The 24755-nt window shown below is 40.0% G+C and overlaps 1 protein-coding gene across 2 annotated transcripts; it reads left to right on the top strand.

The window, feature by feature from the left end:
• The first annotated feature begins 14911 nt into the window (after nucleotides 1-14911).
• Nucleotides 14912-23803, top strand: dynlt3 (dynein light chain Tctex-type 3). 2 transcript variants are annotated; one of them, XM_052013984.1, is made up of 6 exons: nucleotides 14912-15068; nucleotides 15425-15466; nucleotides 16931-17054; nucleotides 19282-19359; nucleotides 21321-21432; nucleotides 22724-23803. In XM_052013984.1, exons 1-5 carry the CDS (start codon nucleotides 15042-15044, stop codon nucleotides 21395-21397), a joined length of 348 nt encoding a protein of 115 aa, XP_051869944.1. In that variant the 5' UTR covers nucleotides 14912-15041; the 3' UTR covers nucleotides 21398-21432; nucleotides 22724-23803. The 2 variants fall into 2 exon arrangements, with proteins under 2 accessions (XP_051869944.1, XP_051869943.1); XM_052013983.1 differs by having other exon boundaries at nucleotides 14952-15068; nucleotides 21321-23803.
• The last annotated feature ends 952 nt before the right edge of the window (nucleotides 23804-24755 follow it).

Below are 24755 nucleotides of genomic sequence, written 5' to 3'. Positions count from 1 at the left end.
ATATGGTGAAAGATTGAAAAATGTTGATGCAGAAAGGGATCTGAGTGTCCTTGTAAACTAGGCAGTGAAGTAAACACAGATGCAGCAAACAGTTAAGGTGGCAAATGGTATGTTGTTCTTTCTTGCAAGAAGTCTTAAATACAGGATCAAGGATGCCTTCTTCAATTATACAGAACCTTGATGGAACCACACCTAGAATCTTATGTGCAATTTTGGTCTCCTTTCCTACAAAGGACTGCTATGAATGTTCACAAGACTCCTTTGTGGGACAGTTGGACTATCATATGAGAAGAGATTGAATTGGGTAGCCCTGTATTCACTAGAGTTCAGAAGAACGAGAGGAAATCACAGAAAAACATACAAAATACTGACACAGTTCAACAGGCAGGGAACGTTTTCCCTGGTGGAGGCTCTTGAACCAGGGATCACAGTCACAGGATACAGCACGAGCCATTTAGGACTGAAATAAGAGGAGAAATTTATTCACTTAGAATATGTTGAAACTGTGGAATTCACTACTGCAGGAGGCTGTTGAGGCCAATTCACTGAATATATTTAAGAACTTTACCAAAAGTTTAAATTAAATTTGGGCAGAAAAGCTCCATTCTAAACAATAGTGCTGGGTTGTGGACAGAAACAATGACAAGATACAGCCAGTGCTAAAAAATTTTCCCAGAACCCGATCACACCTTCAACAGAAGAATGTAGGTACTGGTAAATTATGTGACCGGTATTATATCACACTACAAAACCTTGCGATCAGTAGCTTTGAAGGAAATCCAGGATGGTTGGTCAGATAGGACATCACTTCATGAATATTGGACTGTAGTAATATGCAAGCAGAATAGCATATCACACATGTACATGTAAAATAAAGACTTAAAATATGGGCATCAATCAAGGGTATTATTCCCTTTCAATTATTGAGGTGGTGAAACACTATGTTGAGTACAGCTCTGACAACATTCAAGAATTTCACCTTCATCCAGGACAAAGTAGCCTGCTTCAGTGGCATACTGTCCACCACCTTAAACATTTATTCCCTCTTCTACTGTCATACTGTGGTTGCAGTGTATGCCATCTGCAAATACATTGCAGATAATCCCTCTACCAACAAGGACAAGAGAAGCAGGTAAATGGGAACATCATCACTGCCACCTACAGGTTCCCCTACATCACAAACCATTCTAACTCGGAAACACACATTTATCATCGCTAGGTCCAAATCATGGAGCTCCCTATCCAAAAGAACTAGCTTCACTGCAGTGGTGCATGAAGGTGGCAATTAGCAATGGGCAATAAGTGCTGACCATGACAGTGATGCCTGCATTCTGATAAAGGAGTAAACAATAACCACACAGCACTAAAATTTACACGATTCTTACCATCCAAAATGGACATTTGCATGAGTCTCAATGATCGGTTGCTATGTACCATAACTTTTAACAAATCCCTTTCAGATGATACCCGTATGTCATTCAGGATCAGTTCAGTGTTAGAAGACTTCCAATGAACATTACACGACTTGTAGAATGCCTGCAAAGAATGGAGATCATTTCAGATAACTTTATCAAAATAGATTTAGGAGAAAATCTTTAATTAGCAATTTATGAGAATGATTATCAGCTGTAAACTTTCCTATCTCAAAGCAGTGAATTAAACTTATTTAAGAAGAAATTTCATGAGTGACTATAATGCCACATTAGGGTGTGCAGGGATTTAAATTTGACCATTTCTAGAAGAACATGTTACACACCAACATCATATACATACACCTACATGTGCTCATGTTTAATGTTGCTAACTGGGGGTCCTGGGGGTTTCCATACCCCTGCCACCCCAACCCTGCCCCAGATATATCCTTGCACAAATGGAAGAGGACTTCATACACATCCAGCTGCCTGATGCAGAAAGGATCCAGCAGCTACTTTTGTTTGCCAAGCCAAGGGTGGGGTCACCTCATGCAAAGAACCAATAAGCAAAGAAACTCCATACATTTTTTATAGTCCTTTATTATTTTTGCACACTTCTAGTATCTCACATAAATGGCCAATCTATCCATGTCAGCCCAATTACTTACCACTAGATGGAAGATGCAATTTTTTTTTAAATCAGAAAGATTATCAACAATATCCATCTGTGCAGACTCTCCAACTAGAAGGGAAACCTCTCGGCTACCATTTTTCCCACCAACAAGGGGTTCTGAGACTAATTTCATAAATAATAACAACTGCTCCTGCTGAGATCAGCGAACATAGCATTGATTGGTGATCAAACCTGGAATTTTTGATGTTTAGGTAGTTTAGTTTATTAACTGTTTATATAATTTTTCTCAAGTTCTTCCTAAGAATCCTATAATCACAGAAGCAATTCCATTACTTGGTATCAAGAAATTGGTATTACTCAAGAAATTGAGAGCATTGGATATACGTAGCTTTGTCTACGAGCTTGGAAAACATTCCAGCTGTAGAGTTGAAATCTATGTTCCAGATATTCTAGTACCTGATAATGTGGAAAATTATCCAGGTCTATCAGTCCACAAAAGCAGGATAAATTCAAAACGTAAGCAGAAAATGCTGCAATAATTCAACAGGTCTGGCAGCATCTCTGGAAAGAGAAACAGTCAATATTTCAGGTCTGCAACAATGCATCAGAACTGGAAAAGAAAGAAATGCAAGTTAGATTCCTGTACAAATGGAGTATCTTTGACAGGATGAGTCAAAATGGCTTATTGGGAACAGTTATCATTACATGAAATTTCTAGGGTTGTGTAATGAATTGTTCATGGTAAGGTAGATATAAGTTCAATCAGGCTACTTCTAATCATCACAAAAGTGATGGAGGATGTTACTATTGGAGCTATTGGGAAGCAGCACTTACTCAGCAATAACCTGCTTATTGATGCTGAAGTTGGGCTTTATCAGGACCTCATTAGAGCCTTGGTCGAAACCTTGCAGAAAGAACCTTGGTTGTTGCTGCTGGACTTTTACCTTCCCAGCTCTAGCATATTGCTGTGGGGCAGTGGTTTCTCAGGGCAGTGATCTAGGCCAAACCATCTTCAGCTGCTACGTTAATGATCATCCCTCTATCATAAGGTCAGAAGTGAAGATGTACACTGATGATTGCACAATGTTTAATTCCATTCACAATTCCACTGAAAATTAAGCAACCTTTTCCCACTTGTAGCAAGAGCTAGACTACATTCAGGCATGACTGATAATTGACAAGTGACAGTTGCATCACACAAGTGCCAGGCAATGATATTCTTCAATCAAATAGAGTCCAATTCTGGATTCTCAATGGCATTACCATCACTGAATTTCCCACCATCAACATCCTAATAGCATCACCATTAAACTTATGTCCAGTAGCCTCAAATATGGTGTCTAGCAAAGCAGGTTAGAGGCTGGACATTTTGTAGTGAGTGACTCACCTTTTGGGTATCCAAAGTTCTTCCACCACCTACAAGGCACAAGTTAGGAACATAATGAAATGCTCTTCAATTGCTTTGATGAGTGCAGTTCCAACAACACAAGAAGCTAGACACCATCCAGGACAAACTAGCCCAGATCAATAACACTTCAACCATTGCACTAAACCTTCATCTCTCCCAATGCCAGTTAAGCACAGCTGTAGTATGTGCTATAGACAAAATGTACTACAATTACACGCCCAATCTACTCTGACAACACCTCACAAAACTGGAACTTTTCTGTTGTTAAGCACAAGCACTGGGACCACCAACATCTGCAGGTTGCTCTTCTAACCACTCATCATCCTGACTCAGATGTTTTATGCCAATATTTTCACCGTGACTAGGATTAATTCTGTAGCTCCTTACACAGCAACTCTGCAGAAATACTCTCAAAAGCAGGAGAGCAGCAATTTAAGGTGGTGGCTAAAAAGCAGTTAGTGATGGGCAAAAAAATTCAGGCCTTGCTAGAGATGCTCACATCCCATAAAAGGATATAAAAAATGCCAGATCATGAGAAAACCTTGATGCCAACAGCAAGAAGCACCCATCCAAATATAGTAATCTGCATGCAAGTAATTTTAAGTGGTACTATTGTGTCATATGACCAATTTCCCTCTAATTTTGCTAACAACATTGTTATTTAAGACATATTCAGAAGCAACCCACAAGACATATAACTAGATTTAGTAAGGACATTCAGAACATTTTTAAACTGGTAGAAATTTGCCACAGAATAGTTGCCAGGACTATTTATTTTCTTGTCAAGAGGTTAACCATGTCCTTTAGCTTCCAGGATATTATTTTTAGGAGCATAAGGTAGAAGTGTATAACCTTCTCTTTGAACATTATGCTTAGTACAACACATGGTTATTTTTCTGAAGCAGATAAATTTGTCCAATTCCTCTACCTTTGTGCACAAGCTGGATGGCCAACTTATCCAGAAGCATAAGTATCACTCCTTATTGCAAGAACCTAAAATCAGTGACAATAATGAGAAAGTGTATTGCATTTAAAAAATATTTGTTAGTCCATTTCTGTTAGTCCCATTGAAGAGGGGTGGAAAGAGATTCACATGGAACATAAATATTGACACAGACCAGTCATTCTAAATGACCTACATCTGTGCTGTACATTACATGTGACTTTATGCAGCTCTTAGTCTTTGGAAGATGGGAATGCACTTCCTGATTTTCATCATGCAAATAGTTTATTTGCATAAGTATAGCAATTCAAATGCCACCAAATGTAAATAAGCTGTCTGTCCTACATTAACCAATTTAGCAGACTACACAAAGTCATTTGTGTTTAAAAAGGCACAGGTGAGGAGTATATTGATGACACTTGCCTGGATAAATGCATTTTTAATGAGACCATCCAGGACACAGCAACCTATTTGATGGATATCCAATCACATTCATGAGCACTCATTCCCTCTACAATGAGTTGTGTACTATTTACAGAACACAATGCAGCAAAATGTAACTCAACTCCTTGCAATTGATTGATTGAGTTTAATTGATAGACTAAGCAATATTGTAGCCGGTGGAGTTCAGTGTAGGAATCCAAGACAGGTCAGTGTATTTTTTAAAAGGCAAGCAGATATGAACTGCAGAAGGTGGAAGTAATGTTGTAGTTATACAACGCTCTTGTTAGAACTTATTAGAATACTATTCTGACAACAACATCTTGGTATAGATATTCTGGCCTGGGAGGGGTGCAGTGTATCTATTTACCACTATTGCATATGCCTAAAAGGGTTTATTTATGAGGAAGGGTGTGCTGGGGATTGGGGAATAGGATTGTATTCTTCCTTTTAGAATAACGGGATGATCTAATGGAAGTGTTTAAGATGATTGAAGGATTTGTTAATGTAGACACAGAGAAACTACTTCCCTAGTACGGAATTCTAGAACAAAGGGGCATAACTTTAAAATTACCCTAGCTTGTTCAGAAGTGATGACAGGAGGCATTCTTCCACACAAAGGGTGAAAATCTGTAACACTCTTTTCCAAAGGCTGTTGAACTTAAATCAACTGAAAATTTCAGAATTGAGATTGACAGATTTTTGTTAAATTATATACTAAGAGTTACAGAACCAAATAGGTAGGTTTGAAACAGATTAAACATGAATTAATTGTATGGCAGGACATGCTCATGATACTCGGATTCCATGTTCCTATGAATTATGTTATTTTTGTCCCAGGATTCAAAGTTAATGTCAAGTTGAAAAAAAATGAAACTTGCCAATGGAATTGATGAAGAGAACACTGAAGAATGAAAAAATTCACTCCTTTCTCACATAGAAATTTCAGCAATCAATTCAAGATGGCAATTGCAGTAGCTGAAATCAAGCAATCCTGTTCAATTAATGGCAATGGCATGAAGAGAGTAATGGCTTATCAGTGGGTAATGTCATGAAAATAAATTAAAAACTGATCACATCATATTTAATAACTTCCATATATAATCTATAGCTGGGTCTATAAGTGCTGTAGCCAAATATCAGAAAAGTAGCTCTCAAAGCTGAACGGGAGAGTTTCTGAGTATACTTGGACCTGGGTGGACAATGACTGATGAAGTTCAATGGTGAGCGTATCCCTTAGGTGTCAAAAATTGAGGAAACAATTATGTTTACACTTAAATAAATAATATTTATGGAAAATAATGGAGATGTGAGTTTCCTGGATGACAGCAATAAAAGCTTGATACTGAGAAGAAAAATCAAATATGACAATGCATTAGAAGGTTAACGTTGAACTGAAATATTGACATAAGGCTTCTACTTCATAAATTACTTCTGTGGCCATACTTGGAATAGTGTGCATAGTTTTGGTCACCGCACTCATATGGTAATGACCGAGATGATACAGATGAAAGCAACAAACAGTACAGAGACAATAATAGGATTGGACTTTGAGAAGCAATTACCTAGACATGACATTCCCTTCTGGAGAAAAATGATGTGATTATTGTTTTGAAAATTCTAATGTAAGGGGATAATTTATATATTTATATTATTAGATCTTTAAGTATTCTTGTACAGAATAGTAGACTTGAGGACAGTGTCAATACCTTAAGCTGGTGGGAGAATATAAAATGAAAAGAAAATCAGCAGAAACAAGTCCTCTGAAACAGACATTATCCTGGCAGAGGTAACAAAACATGAGGCAAGCAGTTCTTGTGTGAATACACGCCTTTATCTTTCTCATCTACCAAAAGGTGATCATGCCAGGGGATTGCAGAAGCACAGTAGTTGTCACCAACTTCAAGAAAGGTGACAAGGCCAATTACAATAATTACAGAGGAATCTCCCTGCTGCTTTTTACAGGGGAAATCATTGCAAGAATCCTCCTCAACTGCTTCTTCCCAGTGTATGAATAGATCCTTCCAGATTTGCAATGTGGTTTCTGTCCATCAAGAGAGGTACAATGATCTTGAATTTCATTAATTCAAGAAGAATGTTGGGAGCTGCATCAATCACCGTATATAGCCTTTATTTGACCTCATAAAAGTCCTTGACCCCATCAACAGAGAGAAATTATGGAAGATCCTTCTTAAGTTTGGCTATCCAAATATTTATCACCATTCCTCTGCTCCACAGTGAAGTGCAAGTTGTCATCCTCCCAACTAATCCAACACATCCCCAACACTAGTCCTGAGTGGGTCAAGAAAGCCTGTATCATCACATCAACTCTTTTCTCATTCTTCTTTTCTGCAATACTTAACTTCAACAACAAACTCCCCACTGGAGTGGAGTTAATCAACAGGATATGAGATAAACTATTCAACCTTTGATGCCTTCATTCAAACCAAAATCACTTCAACTTCAGTCAACAGTTACAATACATAGAAAACACATGTGGATGAGCAAACAGAGGTTAAGCTCCCAACCATTGTTGATTCCTTTACCAAAACATACAAAAGGATGGGAGTTAGTTTAAACATCTACAAGACAAAGGTCCTTTGCTAACCTCCTTGCCCAGCACCCCCTCCCAACCCCTTCAATCCAGATCCACAATGAGATTCTAGACAAGACAGATCATGTCTCATATCTTAAAAACCAACTCTCGGCAATCGCAGACATACAAGTACATAAGAAAATAGGAGCAGGAGTAGGCCACCTGGCCCATGAAACCTGTCCCCCCATTCAATATAATCACAGGCCTCAGCTCCTCTTCTGTGCCAGTTTCACCTGGCCCTCAATTCCCCAATCTTTCCAACATTTATCCACCTCCTCTTAAAATACTTCCAGTGATCAAGCCTCTACTACCCACCCTTCCAAGCATCACCTGCCTCAACAGTGGAAGAGTCCACAGATGCTGCATAGGATTCGTTAGTCTCCTCAGAATTCAGGAAGCAAGTTATCCTTGTTCCTGAGGGAAGAAGGGAGCAACTAGAATTACTGAGCAGATGAAAGGTGTAGATTTTGAGAAACAATTATGTATGCTGACCATTTTCCCACTGCTGCTGGTGTGATTGCTGATCTTATGATTCTAAAGGGAAAAGGTATTTTAGTTTATGAAAAGCTGTTCCATCTTGCACAGAAGTGTAAATCCAGAGGCGAAGCCTGTATTCCAAGTGGGGTTAAATTAAAAATTAATTAGCAGAAACTCTATTTCAACAGTCTCCTTGAGGATATACTGATTAATTTGAATTCAAATTAGACAGATTTTCTTAAATAAATTATATTTTGTAGTATAGTTTGGAGTACAGTTTAATGATCATTATGAAATATGCCAAGTGTAGGATGTTAGAAATGGTTGAATACAAACCTGTGGTTTCCAAAGGTTTTCACTGGTGGCAGATTTTCCTTGTGACTTACATGTTATAGACAAATTGGGACAGATTTTGACTTGCATGCAATGAGCAAAGGCAAATTTACATATCTCCCAATTTCCAATGAAGACAATGGCAATTAAAATTGCGATAGAAATGGAGTCACTGATTTGCTTTCATTATTTTTATATTTTCAGAACAGTGAAATTATATGGTTGATATAGACCTGGTGCCTTTGGTAAACAGCTTCACAGCCAATGAACCATGCAGCTGGAACATTAGGAAGTGAACTAGGTGGACTTTGATTTTTCTTCAGCAATTCCCCTGTCTCTCATATGAGAAAAAAATCCAAAATTTTAAACATTGCACAATATAGAGAATTGTTTTTAAACGTGCTGTAAGAGGACATTGTGGCAAAATACACGAATGTTACAGCATCCTATATCACAGGTTGGTACTTTGTAGTATCATGTGTGAATCTTAAATGCCCACTTACTGATTTTTCTGATACCAGCAATTGGTATTGGTATTGGTTTACTATTGTCACTTGTACCGAGGTACAGTGAAAAGCTTGTCTTACAAACCGATCGTACAGATCAATTCATTACACAGTGCAGTTACATTGGGTTAGTGCAGAGTGCATTGATGTAGTACAGGTAAAAACAATAACAGTAGAGAGTAAAGTGTCACAGCTACAAAGAATGTGCAGTGCAATAAGGTGCAAGGTCACAACAAGGTAGATCGTGAGGTCAGGGTCCATCTCATTGTATAAGGGAACCATTCAATAGTCTTATCACAGTGGGGTAGAGGCTGTCCTTAAGTCTGGTGGTACATGCCTTCAGGCTCCTGTATCTTCTACCCAATGGAAGAGGAGAGAAGAGAGAATGTCCCGGGTGGGTGGGGTCTTTGATTATGCTGGCTGCTTCACCAAGACAACGAGAGGTAAAGACAGAGACCAAGGAGGGGAGGCTGGGGTCCGTGATGTTCTGGGCTGTGTCCACAACTCTCTGCAGTTTCTTGCGGTCCTGGGCAGAGCAGTTGCCGTACCAAGCCGTGATACATCCAGATAGGATGCTTTCTATAGTGCATCAATAAAAGTTGGTGAGAGTCAAAGGGGACAAATCGAATTTCTTTAGCCTCCTGAGGAAGTAGAGGCGCTGGTGAGCTTTCTTGGCCATGGCATCTACGTGATTTGACCAGGACAGGCTGTTGGTGATGTTCACTCCCAGGAACTTGAAGCTCTCAGCCCTCTCGACCTCAGCACCATTGATGTAGACAGATGCATGTACACCACCCTCTTTCCTGAAGTCAATGACCAGCTCTTTTGTTTTTTTGACATTGAGGGAAAGGTTGTTGTCATGACACCATTCCACTAAGCTCTCTATCTCCTCCCTGTATTCTGACTCATCGCTGCTTGAGATACGGTGGTATCAATGGTGGTATCATCTGCAAGCTTGTAGATGGAGTTAGAGCAGAATCTGGTCACACAGTCATGAGTATATAGGGAGTAGAGTAGAGGGCTGAGGACGCAGCCTTGTGGGGCACCAGTGTTGAGAATAATCGTGCCAGAGGTATTGCTGCCTATCCTCACTGATTGCGGTCTGTTGGTTAGAAAGTCAAGGATCCAGTTACAGAGGGAGGTGTTGAGTCCCAGGTCTCGGAGCTTGGTGACAAGTTTGCTTGGGATTATGGTATTGAAGGCAGAACTGTAGTCAATAAACAATAGTCTAACGGAGGTGTCTTTACTGTCCAGATGCCCCAGAGCTGAGTGTAGTGCCAGGGAGATGGCATCCCCTGTGGACCTGTTTTGGTGATAGGTGAATTGCAGTGGGTCAAGATTGTCTGGGAGGCTGGAGTTGATGTGTGCCATGACCAGCCTCTCAAAGCACTTCATGATGGTGGATGTCAGAGCCACTGGTCAGTAGTCATTGAGGCATGTTACCTTGCTTTTCTTCGGTACCGGGATGATAGTGGTCTTCTTAAAACAGGTGGGAACCTGAGATTGAAGCAGGGTTAGGTTAAATATGTCTGCAAATACTTCTGCCAGCTGATCAGCACAAGATCTGAGCACACAGCCAGGGACACCATCTGGGCCAGATGCTGTCCTTGTGTTCACTCTCCGGAAGACTGATCTTACGTCCTCAACGATGATCTCAGGTTTTGTTGCATTGGAGGCTGTCAGGGTGGGTGGTGACAATGCACTCCCCTTCTGTTCAAAACGTGCATAGAATGCGTTAAGTTCGTCAGGAAGGGATACGCTGTTGTCAACTACACAGCCCGGCTTCGTCTTGTAGCCTGTTATGGCATGTAAGCCCTGCCATTGCTGACGGCTGGTCTTGGCATCCCTGATACCTTTCCAAAGGTCATATCTGGATTCCTTGTACAGATGAGGATCACCAGATTTGTGTGCAGCAGTCCTTGACTTCAGTAGGGAGTGGATCTCCCGGTTTATCCAAGGTTTCCTGTTTGGGAACACCCGTATTGTCCTCTTTGGTACACAGTCCAGTGCTGTGTTCTTCAAAGTGGGAAGAGAAAGGGGATGGGAGAAATGGAAATTAACAGTTTTCTTTCTGCACAGGTTGTGAAAGACTACACTGTATTACCTACACACACACACACACACACACACACACACACACACACACACACACACACACACACACACACACACACACACACACACAGTCTGAGAGAATGAGAATTTGCAAATTGTATTGGAAGTCAGTGATTAATAAGGACTTCCATAACTGTAGTTGCCTATGGGGAGTGCACACAGTGATTAGGATTTGAATGATATGCATAAAATATTTTGATGGATTTTAGTTTTGTTCAAAGTAATTATAATTTCTCCCTCTGCTGGTGTTAGGCAGCAATTTTTGTCACTTTTTCAATGGACCTGGATAGGGTGAGGTCTCCCTTTGTGTTTATTCATTTCTTGACATAACTGTAACAGCAGAAAGGTATGCCTGATGCCCTTTTCTCATAAACAGTTGGACATAAGATTGGGTTTGATTTAGTCTTATGTAATTAACATTTATTATCAATCATAATTATTGCCCAATAAAGTTTTTAAACAACTTATAATGATTATGAACAAAAGTGGCTATTATTGTTTATTTTTCTGTGTGACAATCACTTAAGTCCTGAAGACATGGAGCACGTCAAGATTCATTTGAATGGAATTCTGCACAGCCAAGAAACTGAAATCGTGTTCAAGAACTTTACAGTAAAAGTGATTTGTTTCTGCATCAAATTTTTCTACTTTTTTTTAAATGTGGATTAACCATGTTAGTTGAATGGGTATACCTAGTGAGATATTGAACCATACAAACATAAAGGTCTTGTTCAGTCCTTTCTTGGGCTGAGTTAGTTGAAATGGAAGGGGAGGGGTGGTGCCACATTTTTTTAAATATTCATTCAGGGGATGTGAGTTTTGCTTGAATGGGATTAACTGTCCTTTCCTGTTTGCCCTGAGTGGCCATTTTGGATTCAGAATTGGCTCGCCCATAGAAGACAGAGGGAGGTGGTAGATGGAGCTTATTCTGCCTAGAGGTCAGTGACCAGTGGTGCTCCACAGGGATCTGCTCTGGGACCCTTGCTCTTTGTGATTTTTATAAATGACTCGGATGAGAATTTGGAAGGGTGGGTTAGTAGGTTTGCTGATGATACAAAGGTTGATGGTGTTATGGATAGTATAGTAGGTTGCTGTAGATTACAACAGGATATTGATGGAATGCAGACCTGGGCTCAGAAGTGGCAGATGGAGTTCAACCCGGATAAACGTGAAGTGATACACTTCAGGATATCAAATTCGAAGGCAGAATACAAGGTTAATGACAGGACTCTTAGCAGTGTGGAGGAACAGAGGGATCTTGGGGTCCACATCCATAGATCCCTCAAGGTTGCCACACAGGTTGATAGGGTTGTTAAGAAGGCATATGGAGTGTTGGCTTTCATTAGTCGGGGTACTGAGTTCAAGAGCCGCGAGGTGATATTGCAGCTCTATAGAACTCTGATCAGACCACACTTGGAGTATTGTGTTCAGTTCTGGTCACCTCATTACAGGAAGGATGTGGAAGCTTTAGAGAGGGTGCAGAGGAAATTTACCAGGATATTGCCTGGATTGGAGAGCATGTCTTATGAGGATAGGTTGAGCGAGCTAGGGCTTTTCTTTCTGGAGAGAAGGAGGATGAGAGGTGACTTGATAGAGGTGTACAAGATGATAAGAGGCATAGATCAAGTGGATAGTCAGAGACTTTTTCCCAGTGCGAGAATGGCTAAAATGAGGGGACATAATTTTAAGGTGATTGGAGGAAGGTATAAGGGGGATGTCAGGGGTAATTTTTTTTCACACAGAGAATGGTGGGTGCGTGGAATGCACTGCCTGCAGAGGTTGTGGGGACAGATACATTAGGGACATTTAAGTGACTCTTAGACACATGAATGATAGAGAAATAGGGGGCTATGTGGGAGGGAAGGGTTAGATAGATCTTAGAGCAGGATAAAGTGTCAGCACAACATTGTGGGCCAAAAGGCCTGTACTGTGTTGTAGTGTTCTATATTCCATATTTCAAAGGGCAGTTAAGAGTCACATTTGTCGCTATGAAAATTAACACTAATCCATAGAGTCGTAGACATGTACAGCATGGAAACAGGCACTTCAAGTATGGCCAACTTCAGGAAGTTCATCTCCATCTTACGTCTGCTTCATGCTTCTTGATCATAACCAACACATCCACAATGGAACCAATCTCAGTGCAGAATGGTGTCATGTGAAACTGTGTCATTGCCCCAATGTCTTTACCAATCTTCCCTGCTGTCTGGAATGGAAACAAGTCATCCTCAATCCTGAGGGACAATCTAAGAAGTATCGAAGTTATTAATAAATAAGGTGAGTTAGGGATTCAGGAGTTATGGAATTATGTGAATATAGCAAACATTAATTCAAACAAGAACCTGTCTTCAGTTCCTAACATAAACTGCAAGCAGAAATGAGTGTGAAGTTAAAAGGACAGCTTTATAAACAAACAGTACTGTCTACAGAGCACAGGCTGTTGGCTCACAGCAGGGGGCTGGCTGCTTAAGAGATATGGTTTGCAAAGTGAAGTGACCATGAGGCAATCCAAAGGAGATTTACCAAGCTGATTCCTGGGATGAGAGGTCTGATCGAGAGATGCTAGACAGTTTGGGTCTGTATTCCTTGGAGTTTAGAAGAATGAAAGGTGACTTTATTCAAGATCCAAAAGGGGCTTAATAGCGTAGATGTTGAGATGTTTTCACCACAGGGAAGTCATGAACAAGAGGAAAATAGCAACAAAATAAGGGGCAAGATCATTTAAAACTAAAGTAGATAGAAATTTCTTTTGTCAGAGGTAGTGAATCTCTGGAATTTTTTGCCTGAGGATGGTGGAAGCCAGATCATAAATATTTATGATGGAGATGGATAATTATTTGAAAGATCAAGGAATTGAGGGTTATGGGAACTCACATAGAAGAGGAGCTGAGGCCAGCGGAGTTTGCCATGATTATATGGTGGGGTAGGCTTGAGGGCCTGGTGGCCTACTCCTTCTCCTATTTTCTTCTCATAAAGTCACATAGACATACACTATCAAAACAGGCCCTTTGCCCCATCGTCCACACCAATCTTCTGGCCATTTACACTAATCCTACATTAATCTCATTTTATTCTCCCTACATTCTCATCAACTTTCCCCAGATTCTACCACTTACCTACACACTAGAGGCAATTTACAGTGACCAATTAACCTACCAATTCATATGTCTCTGGGATATGGAAGGAAACTGGAGCACCTGGAGGGAACCCATGTCGTTGGAGGGAGGATGTGCAAACTCCACACAGAGAGCACTGGAGGTCAAGATTGAACCCCATCACTGGTGCTACGAGGCTGGCTCTACTAGCGCCTCCCATTAGTCACTGTGCTGCTCATATTTGTGTTCTTGTGATTAAAATTGATTTATTGAAATTTTAGTATACAAAATAAAAAAAACAGTGATGGCTAATTAAACATAGTAAATACATTTCTACTCAGTGCAACCAAATACATCACTGACCCAACCTCAAAAGGTGCAACTTCCACAACAGAGGCAAAAGAAATCCTGGAAAATTACTCAGATCCTCTCTCAAATGACTGAAATTGGTCCAGAATATCACACAGACCAAACGTTATCGATAAAAATGCATATCCTCTCTAGGATGCCATCTCCGCCCAGTCAAGAAGGGATCCAAATCTATATCACTAGCAGAGTGGCATTCACCAAATATCAATAGACCTCAGGTACACTTTTCATTCTGTGAACATAAATACTTCCCATTTAGTCCATGTATGGTTTAAACTCATAACCCCTGGTTCTCCCACATTGTTTAAGTGGAGTAATCTCCTTTATTCAAAGTAGACCAACACCATCGAAGCTATTTAAGCTAAGATTATTTAAAATGGGAATTATACTTGTAACTCTCCTCTGCACCTTTTCCAACATCTCTTACTGTGTGGTGGGAGGCCAGAGCATTCCAGGTACCGTCTAACCAGCAAGATATTAATTAGGTTCACCTGCCTTGTTTTATTGCGGGTTTCTCCCATCCAGGAGATGACGCAATTGTGCCCCCCCCCCCCTCCCCATTCCCCGCGGGGCTCCTCCATTGTAGTTGCACCGGTCGGCCGCTGGATAGCGCTGTGGCTGCCAGGCTGACGTCACCGCCCATTGCAGCCGGAGCTGGGTTGGGTGCCGGACGGACTGACGGACGGACGGGTGGGGCTGTCAGGGAGCAGCGATGGACGACTTCCAGGCCGCTGATGAGGCGAGTACGGTAGCGAGGCCCGGGTAACGTCTCGCTGTGGCTGGGTTCCCACCTGAAGCTGGGAGTGGCTGCGGCACGGTGGTGGCTGGGAGCTGACGGCAGCGGGCGGCCCTGGGCCCTGTCCCGGGTTGGGGTCACTCCCAGCTGCCCCTCTGCTGGGCATCGCCCTCCCTCCCCGCCTCACTCTTCACCCCCACCCCCTCTGTAATGCTCAGCCTAGAGATTACCTTTTGCATGCACCCATCATTTTTCTGTAGTGCTTTAATTCATATTTCCGAGTCTACAAAGAGTAAATTGGTTCCTCGGAATGTGAAACCTTCTGATTCGTTGTTTATCACCGAATCGTTTATTTTCAGGTTGCCTTCAACGTGGATGAAACTAACAATGTCGTCAAAGAGGTATGTTTGTGCAGGTCGTTTTTCTATGTGTCTGTTTTAAAGAGTGACCTAGAAGTGTTTGGCCAATGTATTCTAGTGCTGAAGCTGATTCGCACCTCTTTGCTTGAACTTGAAGTAGAAAACGCTCAGCAGGTCAGGTGGCATCTGCGGGAGAATAATCAGAGTTAATGTATCAGGTTGAAGACCTTTCTTCAGAACTGGGAAGAGGAGACAAGTAGGTTTAAAATTGTAGAGAGCGTGGGGGAGGGATTGATAGGAGTGTCTCCAAAGTGATATGGTATGATTACTCTCGGGGAGGGGGGGGAAGCTGTAAATATCATCAAGTCAGTGGCTTATTGTGGGCAGTTGGAGAAACTGAACAAAGGAACATTAAAGTTGTGAAATAAGGGCAACTGTGAACATAAAAGATGGTAAAAGTTACAAAATGCAGAGCAGTAAGGCAGGCTCAGCGGCTCGAGCTGTACTAATGGAGAGAGGAAAACCTGAGCTAATATCACAGATTGACTGGTGAGTTCTGTGACTGACAGGGAACGTAAGTTACCTGAAGTTGTAAAATTCAACATTGATTCCAGAAGGCTGCAATGTCCCCAGATAGAGAATGCTGATACTGGTTCAGTTTTTCTCTCTCCGTGATTATAGCCTCACCTGGGTATGTCGTATTGCTCTGTATTTTGGAACTTTTGTTTTCCTTTCTCACTTTCTAAGTCCCCTCACTTCATAGCTTTTATATTCTTTGTTCAGGTTCGCTCTCTCGCTCTCTAACTGTCCCTGATGACATTGTTTGTCAAGGTAATATTGGCTTTACCTTATTGGAGAAACTCCTTTTGTCTGTGTGCCCCTCCAACACCCTGTCTGCAACTTAAAACTGGAACTAAAAAACTAAGCTGGAAACCTGAAACCTTAGCTGTTTCTCTTTCCACAGATACTGCTTGACCTGAGTGTTTTGCAGCATTTTCTGTTTTTATTTCAGATTTCCAGTATCTACAGTTTCTTAATTTTCATTTGAAATTGATCATTTTTGCAGTCAATAAAGAGCAGGTTATTATCAGGAGAGTCTGTACCCAGACCAACATTTTTGTCTTGTTGAATAATGTCTGCAGCCAGTCCTTCAATGGGTATTATTAATCATGTTGTGCTTATGATTCCGAGCCCTTTGGGGTTCTGTGTACACATTGTGCAAGAATTCTCTCTTCAGAAGAAAAGTTGGTAATAAGGGAGCTGAATATCCAAATACTGTTTCAAAGGCATTGTAAAGTTGTATTCGGTTGCTAGTAATTCTTGTGCAGTCTTCCTGGATGGTTCAACTGAAACTTCCTGAACGGTGTTCCTATCTACATCTAGTGTTACTGCAAAGTGCTCTCTTTTTATCCTTGAAATGTCATCATTTAGTTGTTCGATCACTTGCAGCCATGCATAAAACATGTTAGCAGAAATACAGTTTAACTTTATAAATCTTAATTTCAGTGCATCGACAATATTATTGGAGGGGTTGATTATAATCACAGCAAGATCAATCATTGGACTGCTGCTGTAGTTGAACAATCCCTGATGCATTTGGTAAAAATGGGAAAGCCATATAAATATATTGGTAAGTATTCTGTAATCATGTAAAAGACTACATAATGAGAGCATTATTGATAACCATCTATTGACTTTATTCTGTACTTAAAAATATAATACAGATGCAGGGTACCATGTGATGCTGACCTTGTGATTTGGGAGAGATATGCAACATTTTCTTGCTAACTTTATAGTTAGAATTTGGTTATTTTGTACATAAGCTTCTAGAATTTTGAGTATATATTAATACTCAAGCAATTTTTTTTACTGGCTGAATAGATCTGGTAGGATGCAGTGGGGTGCATTTGTCCATTGTTGTTACACTACAAATCAAATGTTTTGCTAAGTTATTTCCAGCTGATGAGATGAATGATAGGCATGCTTATGTACTTGTATGGCACTTAAGCAGTTTGTCATAAGCTTTAATGCAATCTTTAGAAATAGAGTTTTTCTACAACAATTCAAATGAACTTCCTACAGTTAGGTTGTCTTGTCCTATACAGAATTATTTTTCTTTACAAGAAATCTTTGTTTGGCTCAATAAATAAATGTTGACATGAACCTTGGAAATGAGTTTGTGGAAGTTGTAAATGTCATAGATTTTGAAGTCTTATGCTAACTTAGCCATGCATTTTAAATGGGTTGCAGTCAGCATTACTACTAGCAATGTCTTGGAGTAAGCTGCTCTTGTAGCAAGTATCTTCACAATATTATGGGCCGGAAGTTGCTGATGGTGACAATCTGTTTTTGCTGCTCTGGTAAATCTGAGCTCATCTGTGGATCCTCTACTATTAACTGGCACTCTCAAGATGACCGACTGCCTTATGTGGTGGCAAGTACTTGCTGCAAAATAATGTGGTAGGGCTAATGCAAGTCCTACCCATGAAATAGCTGAAAATCTTTCATAGCCATCTAAGCTTTTGCCCCTGGCTGGCTTGCTGTGAAATCTCAGAAATATTGAAAAATTAGACCTTTCTTAAAGGGTAACCAATTTAACACGAGGCAATGTTTGCTCTGAATTGTCATAGTCATACAGCCCAGAAACAGTCCCTTTGGTTCACCATATCCATGCTGACTATTGAGAACTTGTGAATGCTAAGTGCATTTTCCAGAACTTGGCCCATAGCCATCTATCTCAGTGCTTCAAGTGCTCAACAAGATACTTACATGTCTCTGCCTCCACCATTACTTCCAGGGAGCGAATTCCAGATTCCCACTCCCTGTGGGGGGGGGGGGGGGGGGGGGGGGGGAGTAAATCTCTTCCTTGGATCCCCTCAATCTCCAACATCTTAAACCTGTGCCCTCAAATGTAGATAGACCTCAGTGAGAGTGATTAGGTGACCATGGGATACATTGCACCAATCTGTAGCAATAACATACTGTAATTATTATAATGTTTCCAAGCTATCTAATAAATTTCATCCTGGGTACCTAAAACCAAGGGTGATGGTGTCAAGATATGGATCAAACATTCAAGACTGATGAGAAGGAATTTCTTCACTAAAATTGTACCACCTAATAGGACAATAGAGACTTGATCACTGCGTATACTTGAGATGATAGATTTTTAGATATTAAGAGAATCAATAAATGATGGGGTTACTACAGGAATGTAGGTAATGGTAAATGATCAGCCATGATCCTTTTGAATGGTGGAGCACGCAAGAAGCCAAATGGCCTACACTTATTCTTAAAATTAAATTCAGACAATGTTTTTTTTAAAAATCTCAAACTCTAATGCCTGAAACATAATTCTAACAATTTTAAAACATTGAGTTAAAAAAATTAACATGTGTCTTGCTCCCATGCAGCCTTTTACTCTCCATTTGAATGAATGGAGTTGTTGCTCCCAAACCAGTATAAGATTGTGCAGGTTCAGTGTGCATGGTCCTCACTGTAAATGCTGGGAAATTGTCCCAAATCAATTCTCTAGCTTAAGCTATCAGAATCGTTGAGTGTGAGTCTTCAAGCTCCTGTACCTCCTCCCCGATGGTAGTAACATGAAGAGGGCATGTCCTGGGTGGTGAGCGTTCTTAATGATGGATGTTATTAAAGCAATGCCAGTAATTTCAGAAGATTATCCAATCTGCTACTTTGGGGCAATCACCAATGAACATTACAGCCTGAGAATATAAACTTATCATGGAAGTTATCATCAGCTTAGCTTTTAAATATAATTACCACCAACATTCTGGGGAAAATGTTCCTCGTAACAGAATTATCTCACTGAAATTCTAATCTATTGGTAATTCTAGTGACCTGTGCAGTAATGCAGAAAAGTGGGGCTGGTCTCCACACAGCAAGTTCATGTTACTGGGACAGCAGCACTGATGGTAAGTCTTTCTGTCGTGGCATTTCATTTTTGTTACAAATCAGGACCAAAAGTGAAGGTTGAAAGAGAAATTGGTACCATAGTTAACAAATGTGCCTCATTGACTTTCTTAAAGAAGCTGTGAACGAATGTCAGTTCATTCAGAATCACAAGTAGCTACCACTCAATTCAGATTGCTTTATGGGAAGTGACGAACAAAACTTTAAAGGCTCGGTAGTAGTTGCTTTGTAGTGGGAGTGTGTAATTTATCACTTGATAAACGGCAAGTCGGGCCTTGGGCTATAAAGACATATAGGAAAATACGCTACAGGGAAGTGGGTGGATGTGAATGCCATTGAACCAGCATAGACTCGATGGGCTAAATGGCCTCCTGTGTCATAAGAATGAGTTCTTCTGATTTTTTTTTGTATAGTCAGTGCCTGCTGTTGTGTATTTTGTAACTTGAAGGCGTTGCAGGAAAGGAAATTATTCTGTGAATTGATATGCTGACATTTGGAGTCTAAGTAGACCTGGCTTGTAACTGGAAACTGAAATGCTCATAGCCTTCACTTCTGCCTGTGTCCACAAAGATGTAATAGACAGTGGGAGTCGATCATAATGTTCTAGTGTACATCTGTATGGCTACACCCAGCTGCAGCTTCTGACTGACCAGGTCTAGGGAGTGGAGCTGGAGTTAGATGTACTCAGGATCATCCGGAAAGCTGAAAACCTCATAGATGAGACTTTTACCAAGATGGTCACACCCAGGGTACAGGCTCCAGATAGATGGGTGACCACTAGAAGTAAGGGGAGTAAGCAGTCAGTGCAGGGTTCCTCTGTGGCCATAGCCCTCAGCAAAAAGTATACCCATTTGGATACTGCTGGGAGGGATGACCTATCAGGACACAGCAACAACAGCCAGGTCAGTGGCACTGTGGCTGGTTCTGCGGCTCAACAGGGAAGGGTGAAGTCAGGCAGAGCAATGGTGATAGGAGACTCGATAGGGGGACAGACAAATTTTGTGGCCACAAAAGAGACACCAAGATGGTGTGTTGCCTCCTAGGTGCTAGAGTCAAGGATGTCTCAGAGTGGCTGCAGAAAATTCTCAAGGGGGAGGGGTGGTTGGTGAGCAGCCAGAGTTCATGGTGCATGTTGGCACCGATGACGTAGGTAGAAAGGGGGAAGAAGCCCTGCACAGTTAGTATAGGGAGTTAGGAAAGAGGCTGAAGAGCAGGACCTCCAAGATAGTAATCTCTGGATTACTCCTGGTGCCACATGCTAATCAGGGCCGGAATAGAATGAGTGGCTGAGGTACTGGTGTAGGGGGCACGGTTTCGGGTTCTTGGAACATTGGAACCTCTTCTGGGGCAGGGGTGACCTGTACAAGGAGGACAGGTTGCACCTCAACTGGATGGGAACCAATATCCTGGCCGGGAGGTTGGTTAGTGCTACTCGGGAGGGTTTAAACTAGTTTGGCAGGGGGATGGGAACCAGAGCACCAGGTCAGAAAGTGGAGGGATTGAGAGGAAGGTAGATGTCAGGGCCAGTAAAAACAGTGGTGGGTGCCTGGAATGTGCTGCCTGGGGAGTTGGTGGTGGAGGCAAATATGACAGGGCATTCAAGAAGCTCTTAGATAGGCACATCAATGTGAGGGGAATGGTAGGATGAGGACACTGTTTAGGCAGAAGGGATTAGTTTAGTTGGGCATTTTATTACTAACGTAATTGGTTCGGCACAACATTGTGGGCCGAAGGACCTGTTCCTGTGCTATACTGTTCTATGTTCTACTTTTGAGAGTTAATAACTAGTAGTAGTAAAGCTGAAAGTTGGTAAAGTATTAATGCATCAGTTAGAAAACAAAGTGATTCAATTTGATTGTTAAATTAATGCAGAATGTCAGTTTGAGGTTTCATTTTAGAGGCATTCTGTGAGGCTTTAATATGTAGACTGTAAATTTGTTCAGAAATGCATTTATTTTTGCAGGAAGCTGCACCGTGAGATGGGAAAACAGGACCATGTATTGTGTTGTCAGCGTGTTTGCTGTCAGCATTATGCTGTGACGTAAAGGAAAATCTGTATGCATCATCTTTCCGAGGTAACAAGTCTTAAAGAAGATGCACATAACAAAAGCAAGACCATTTATATGTGATATAGGGCTAACATATATTCTGTGATTAAGTTATGATAGCATGTATATGAGTATGAATTAAAGCTGCAACCAGTTTCTTAAGGCAATATCTTGCTTAATTTATGGTGTTCCTAGTGGACTTGCGACTCTTAAAACATCATTGTTACCAGCTGTAGCATCTGCTTGAATTATATCAGGAATTGGCAATGGTATTGTTGAGATTTTATGTATTAAATTGTTACTTTTTCATAATTGCTCTGGCATTTGAGTGAGCTGTGCAGTATTAAAATGTATTCTAATTGGCAGCTGGCCGGGTCAATTTGAGTAACTATCTCTTGCTTAATTGACTCTCACAGTTCTGAACATTTATATTGTATTGGACTATTTCCTCTACTATGTTAAAATACGAGTATCGCAGAATTTGCATTTTTTTAGCATTGTTTATCTTTAAAGTCATATTTAGAGCCTAATGTTTCCACAAAATTTAACAATCAAATAAAATCCATTTTTTATTATTGCAGCAATGAATTTGCTGAGTATTTATGACCAAGAATGAAGTTTCAAATTTCTGACTGTTGACAATACAAAACTTGTTTTTTGAATTCAATGGGTGTTTAAAAACATCCTGGGACTCTGAAATCTAGTGCTTGAGTCACTCCCAACTGCCTCTATCTGATTGGTCTCTTGTAACTGTCACTACCAATGTAAAAGTTACATGTTTTAAGCACTAAACAGTCAGTCCCAATATCATTGCAGGCTAAATTGGATTTGTAGCCCTGCACTGGTGATTTGATTATAAAACAGGATATTTGTGCTGCTTTGTGTCATCAAACTGTATCAGGCCTGATGCACTAAAATAGTTTCAATGTTTTTGCTTGGATAGATGCATGATTGCTTATAATTAAAACATAACTTTAAGTTCTTCCATAAATAAAACTGTCTAATTACAGAGCCTTTTCAAAAGGAATCTGTTCAAACTAACTTGGTTGGAAAACTGTTGATGTTTTCTCTTACCAAAGCAACCAAAGGAGATTAGGTTTGCTCCATCTGTAAGAGTGCTACTCAATAAAATATTGAATGGAGGAAGGACTACAACTTAAACAGTTCATTTGGATTAAAGTTGGGTTAAATGTGTTCAAAATGTGGAGTATTTTGTTGTTCATTTTGTAAATACATTGAAAAGGGTGTACATTTGAATTTTTCAATGCACAGAATTATCCTAAACTAAATTTTAATCCTGTTTTCATTTTGTTTATAGAGAACTTCATTGAGAATTTTGCAAAGCTGGGAAAAAGAAAAATAGTTTCTGATGAATGATCTAACCAGAACACTAATTTTATTTCTCTTCCCTAGAGGCTGCCTAACTGGCTAAATGAATTGTACTTTTGTTTTGGACTTCTGTCATCGGCAATGTTGTTTTCTGTAAATATGAGAGACTGGTCAATTCTTGCTTTTACAGCACAATTTGTCAAAATTAACCTGACTTTGATACAAGTCACGTGCAAGAACATGGGCTAGTTTGCACAAAAAGTCATTTATTGTGTAGCCTTACAAAAGGTGTTAAATTATGTTAAACATTTAATTCCTGTTAATATAGCCAAAAGCAGAGTTATTAAAGAATAGTCATTTTGATCCTTAAATCTTGACTGATCCATCATATTTATTTTTGCCATTTGATTCCCTAAATTCTTGCTCCATTATTGTATTGTATTTATGTGATTAGTCTTAACTGTCCAACAGATCTTATAACCCATCGTTTCCGGTTGTTGCTGGAAACCCAGCAGTCATTGGCAGTGCCTAGAGGTCTAGATTTGCAATCTGAATGAAGATGTGTAATACAATGATAAAGCTTTTGAGGGACTAAAAGCATAAAGCTAATTATGTTGTAATTAAGTGCTATTTTGCTGCAAAATAATAAAACCTAGAATACTGCTATTTTGTAAAGAATGGCATTCTGATTATTTATGGATGTTTATGATTACCTTTAAAATACATTGGTTTACTTTGTTTCTGTACATAGTTTTCTGCTGAAGCCATAAACTACATAAGCTTGCAATATGTATTGATGTATTTTCATTTAAGTTTGTATAGATGATAACTGAACATTTATTCATCTTGCAACCACAAGAATTGGCATTTACTTCAGTTCACTGATGGTTGTACCTTGATCTAGCATGTGCTTTTACTTGAACCTATTTCAAATATTCTACAAAAGCTGCAGCAGTGACCTTGGAAAGGAACACCACAGCTGCTTTTAGTTTTTGTTATATGGCGAAGTTAGAGTATCACTGATAACATTAAGAAACTTGGATTTCTCAATAAAAAAAAATGAAGACAAGTGACCAGTCTTTTTTTCATGTACAACATCTGCATCATGTATACTCTCACTTTTTGGACGATTGGCTGCTATTCCTTTTGACTTTTTTGCTAGGAAAAGTGGGCCCATAAACTTATTCCCAGGTGATGCCAAGTTTTTTTTATTTAACTTCTGACTGTATTCCTGTTATTCCTGAAAGATATGGATGTCATGGTACTTGTAGTCAGAAGTTATTTCCATTAAGGCCACTTTTAGTGTAGGCTGATGATCTTACGATGCATAATGAAATTGCTTTAAAATATTTATTTAACAAGATGCCAACATTGGAGGATTTCCTTTTGCCATTCTCAATGTAATTTTTTCTTTTTTTTGAGGATACCCAGTTGTGGATAAGTCAGTAATATACTGCTGCTGCTTGTCAAAATACAGTGTTAAACTTGCAAGTGCAACTTGTAGCCTCTCCCAATATTCTTTCCTCCCTCCGGAAGGTGATATTTAATGGAGCTCTGATGTCTCCTAGCAGCAGCCCTGGGCCTTGCTGGAATTGTTGCGCAGTTTGAAGCAATATCCAAGTGTTTACTGATATCGTATGTTGATCAGCCAGCTTCATCCATCAAACTGAAAACATTACAATTACATAAGGATACTAAAATTATTACCCTTATAATGGCTATCTTAACTGCTAATACAATTTTTTGTGTTCTCAACTTTCATTTGAATTGTTGGTGTACATTTATACAAATTTCAGGTTTATCTTGTATTCGATATTATCGAACTAACTCGATATCCTTTAGATCAAAAGTGTGCTGGGATCCAAACATGGCTGAGTTTGCCCATTCCTTTGGTACCATGGTTTATACTGTTCAATGTGTATAGCTCCAAGACTGATACGTGGTTTGTTTAATTTTTGAATTACCAACTGAGTTTAATTTGGGTAACAAAATCAACCTTGGTGTATCAATAATGCATCTTC

This window comes from Pristis pectinata, chromosome 4, assembly GCF_009764475.1.
Source record: "Pristis pectinata isolate sPriPec2 chromosome 4, sPriPec2.1.pri, whole genome shotgun sequence".
Classification (NCBI taxonomy): domain Eukaryota; kingdom Metazoa; phylum Chordata; class Chondrichthyes; order Rhinopristiformes; family Pristidae; genus Pristis; species Pristis pectinata.
Note: the sequence above shows the minus strand (reverse complement) of the source record. Positions and strands in the feature narration are given on the sequence as shown.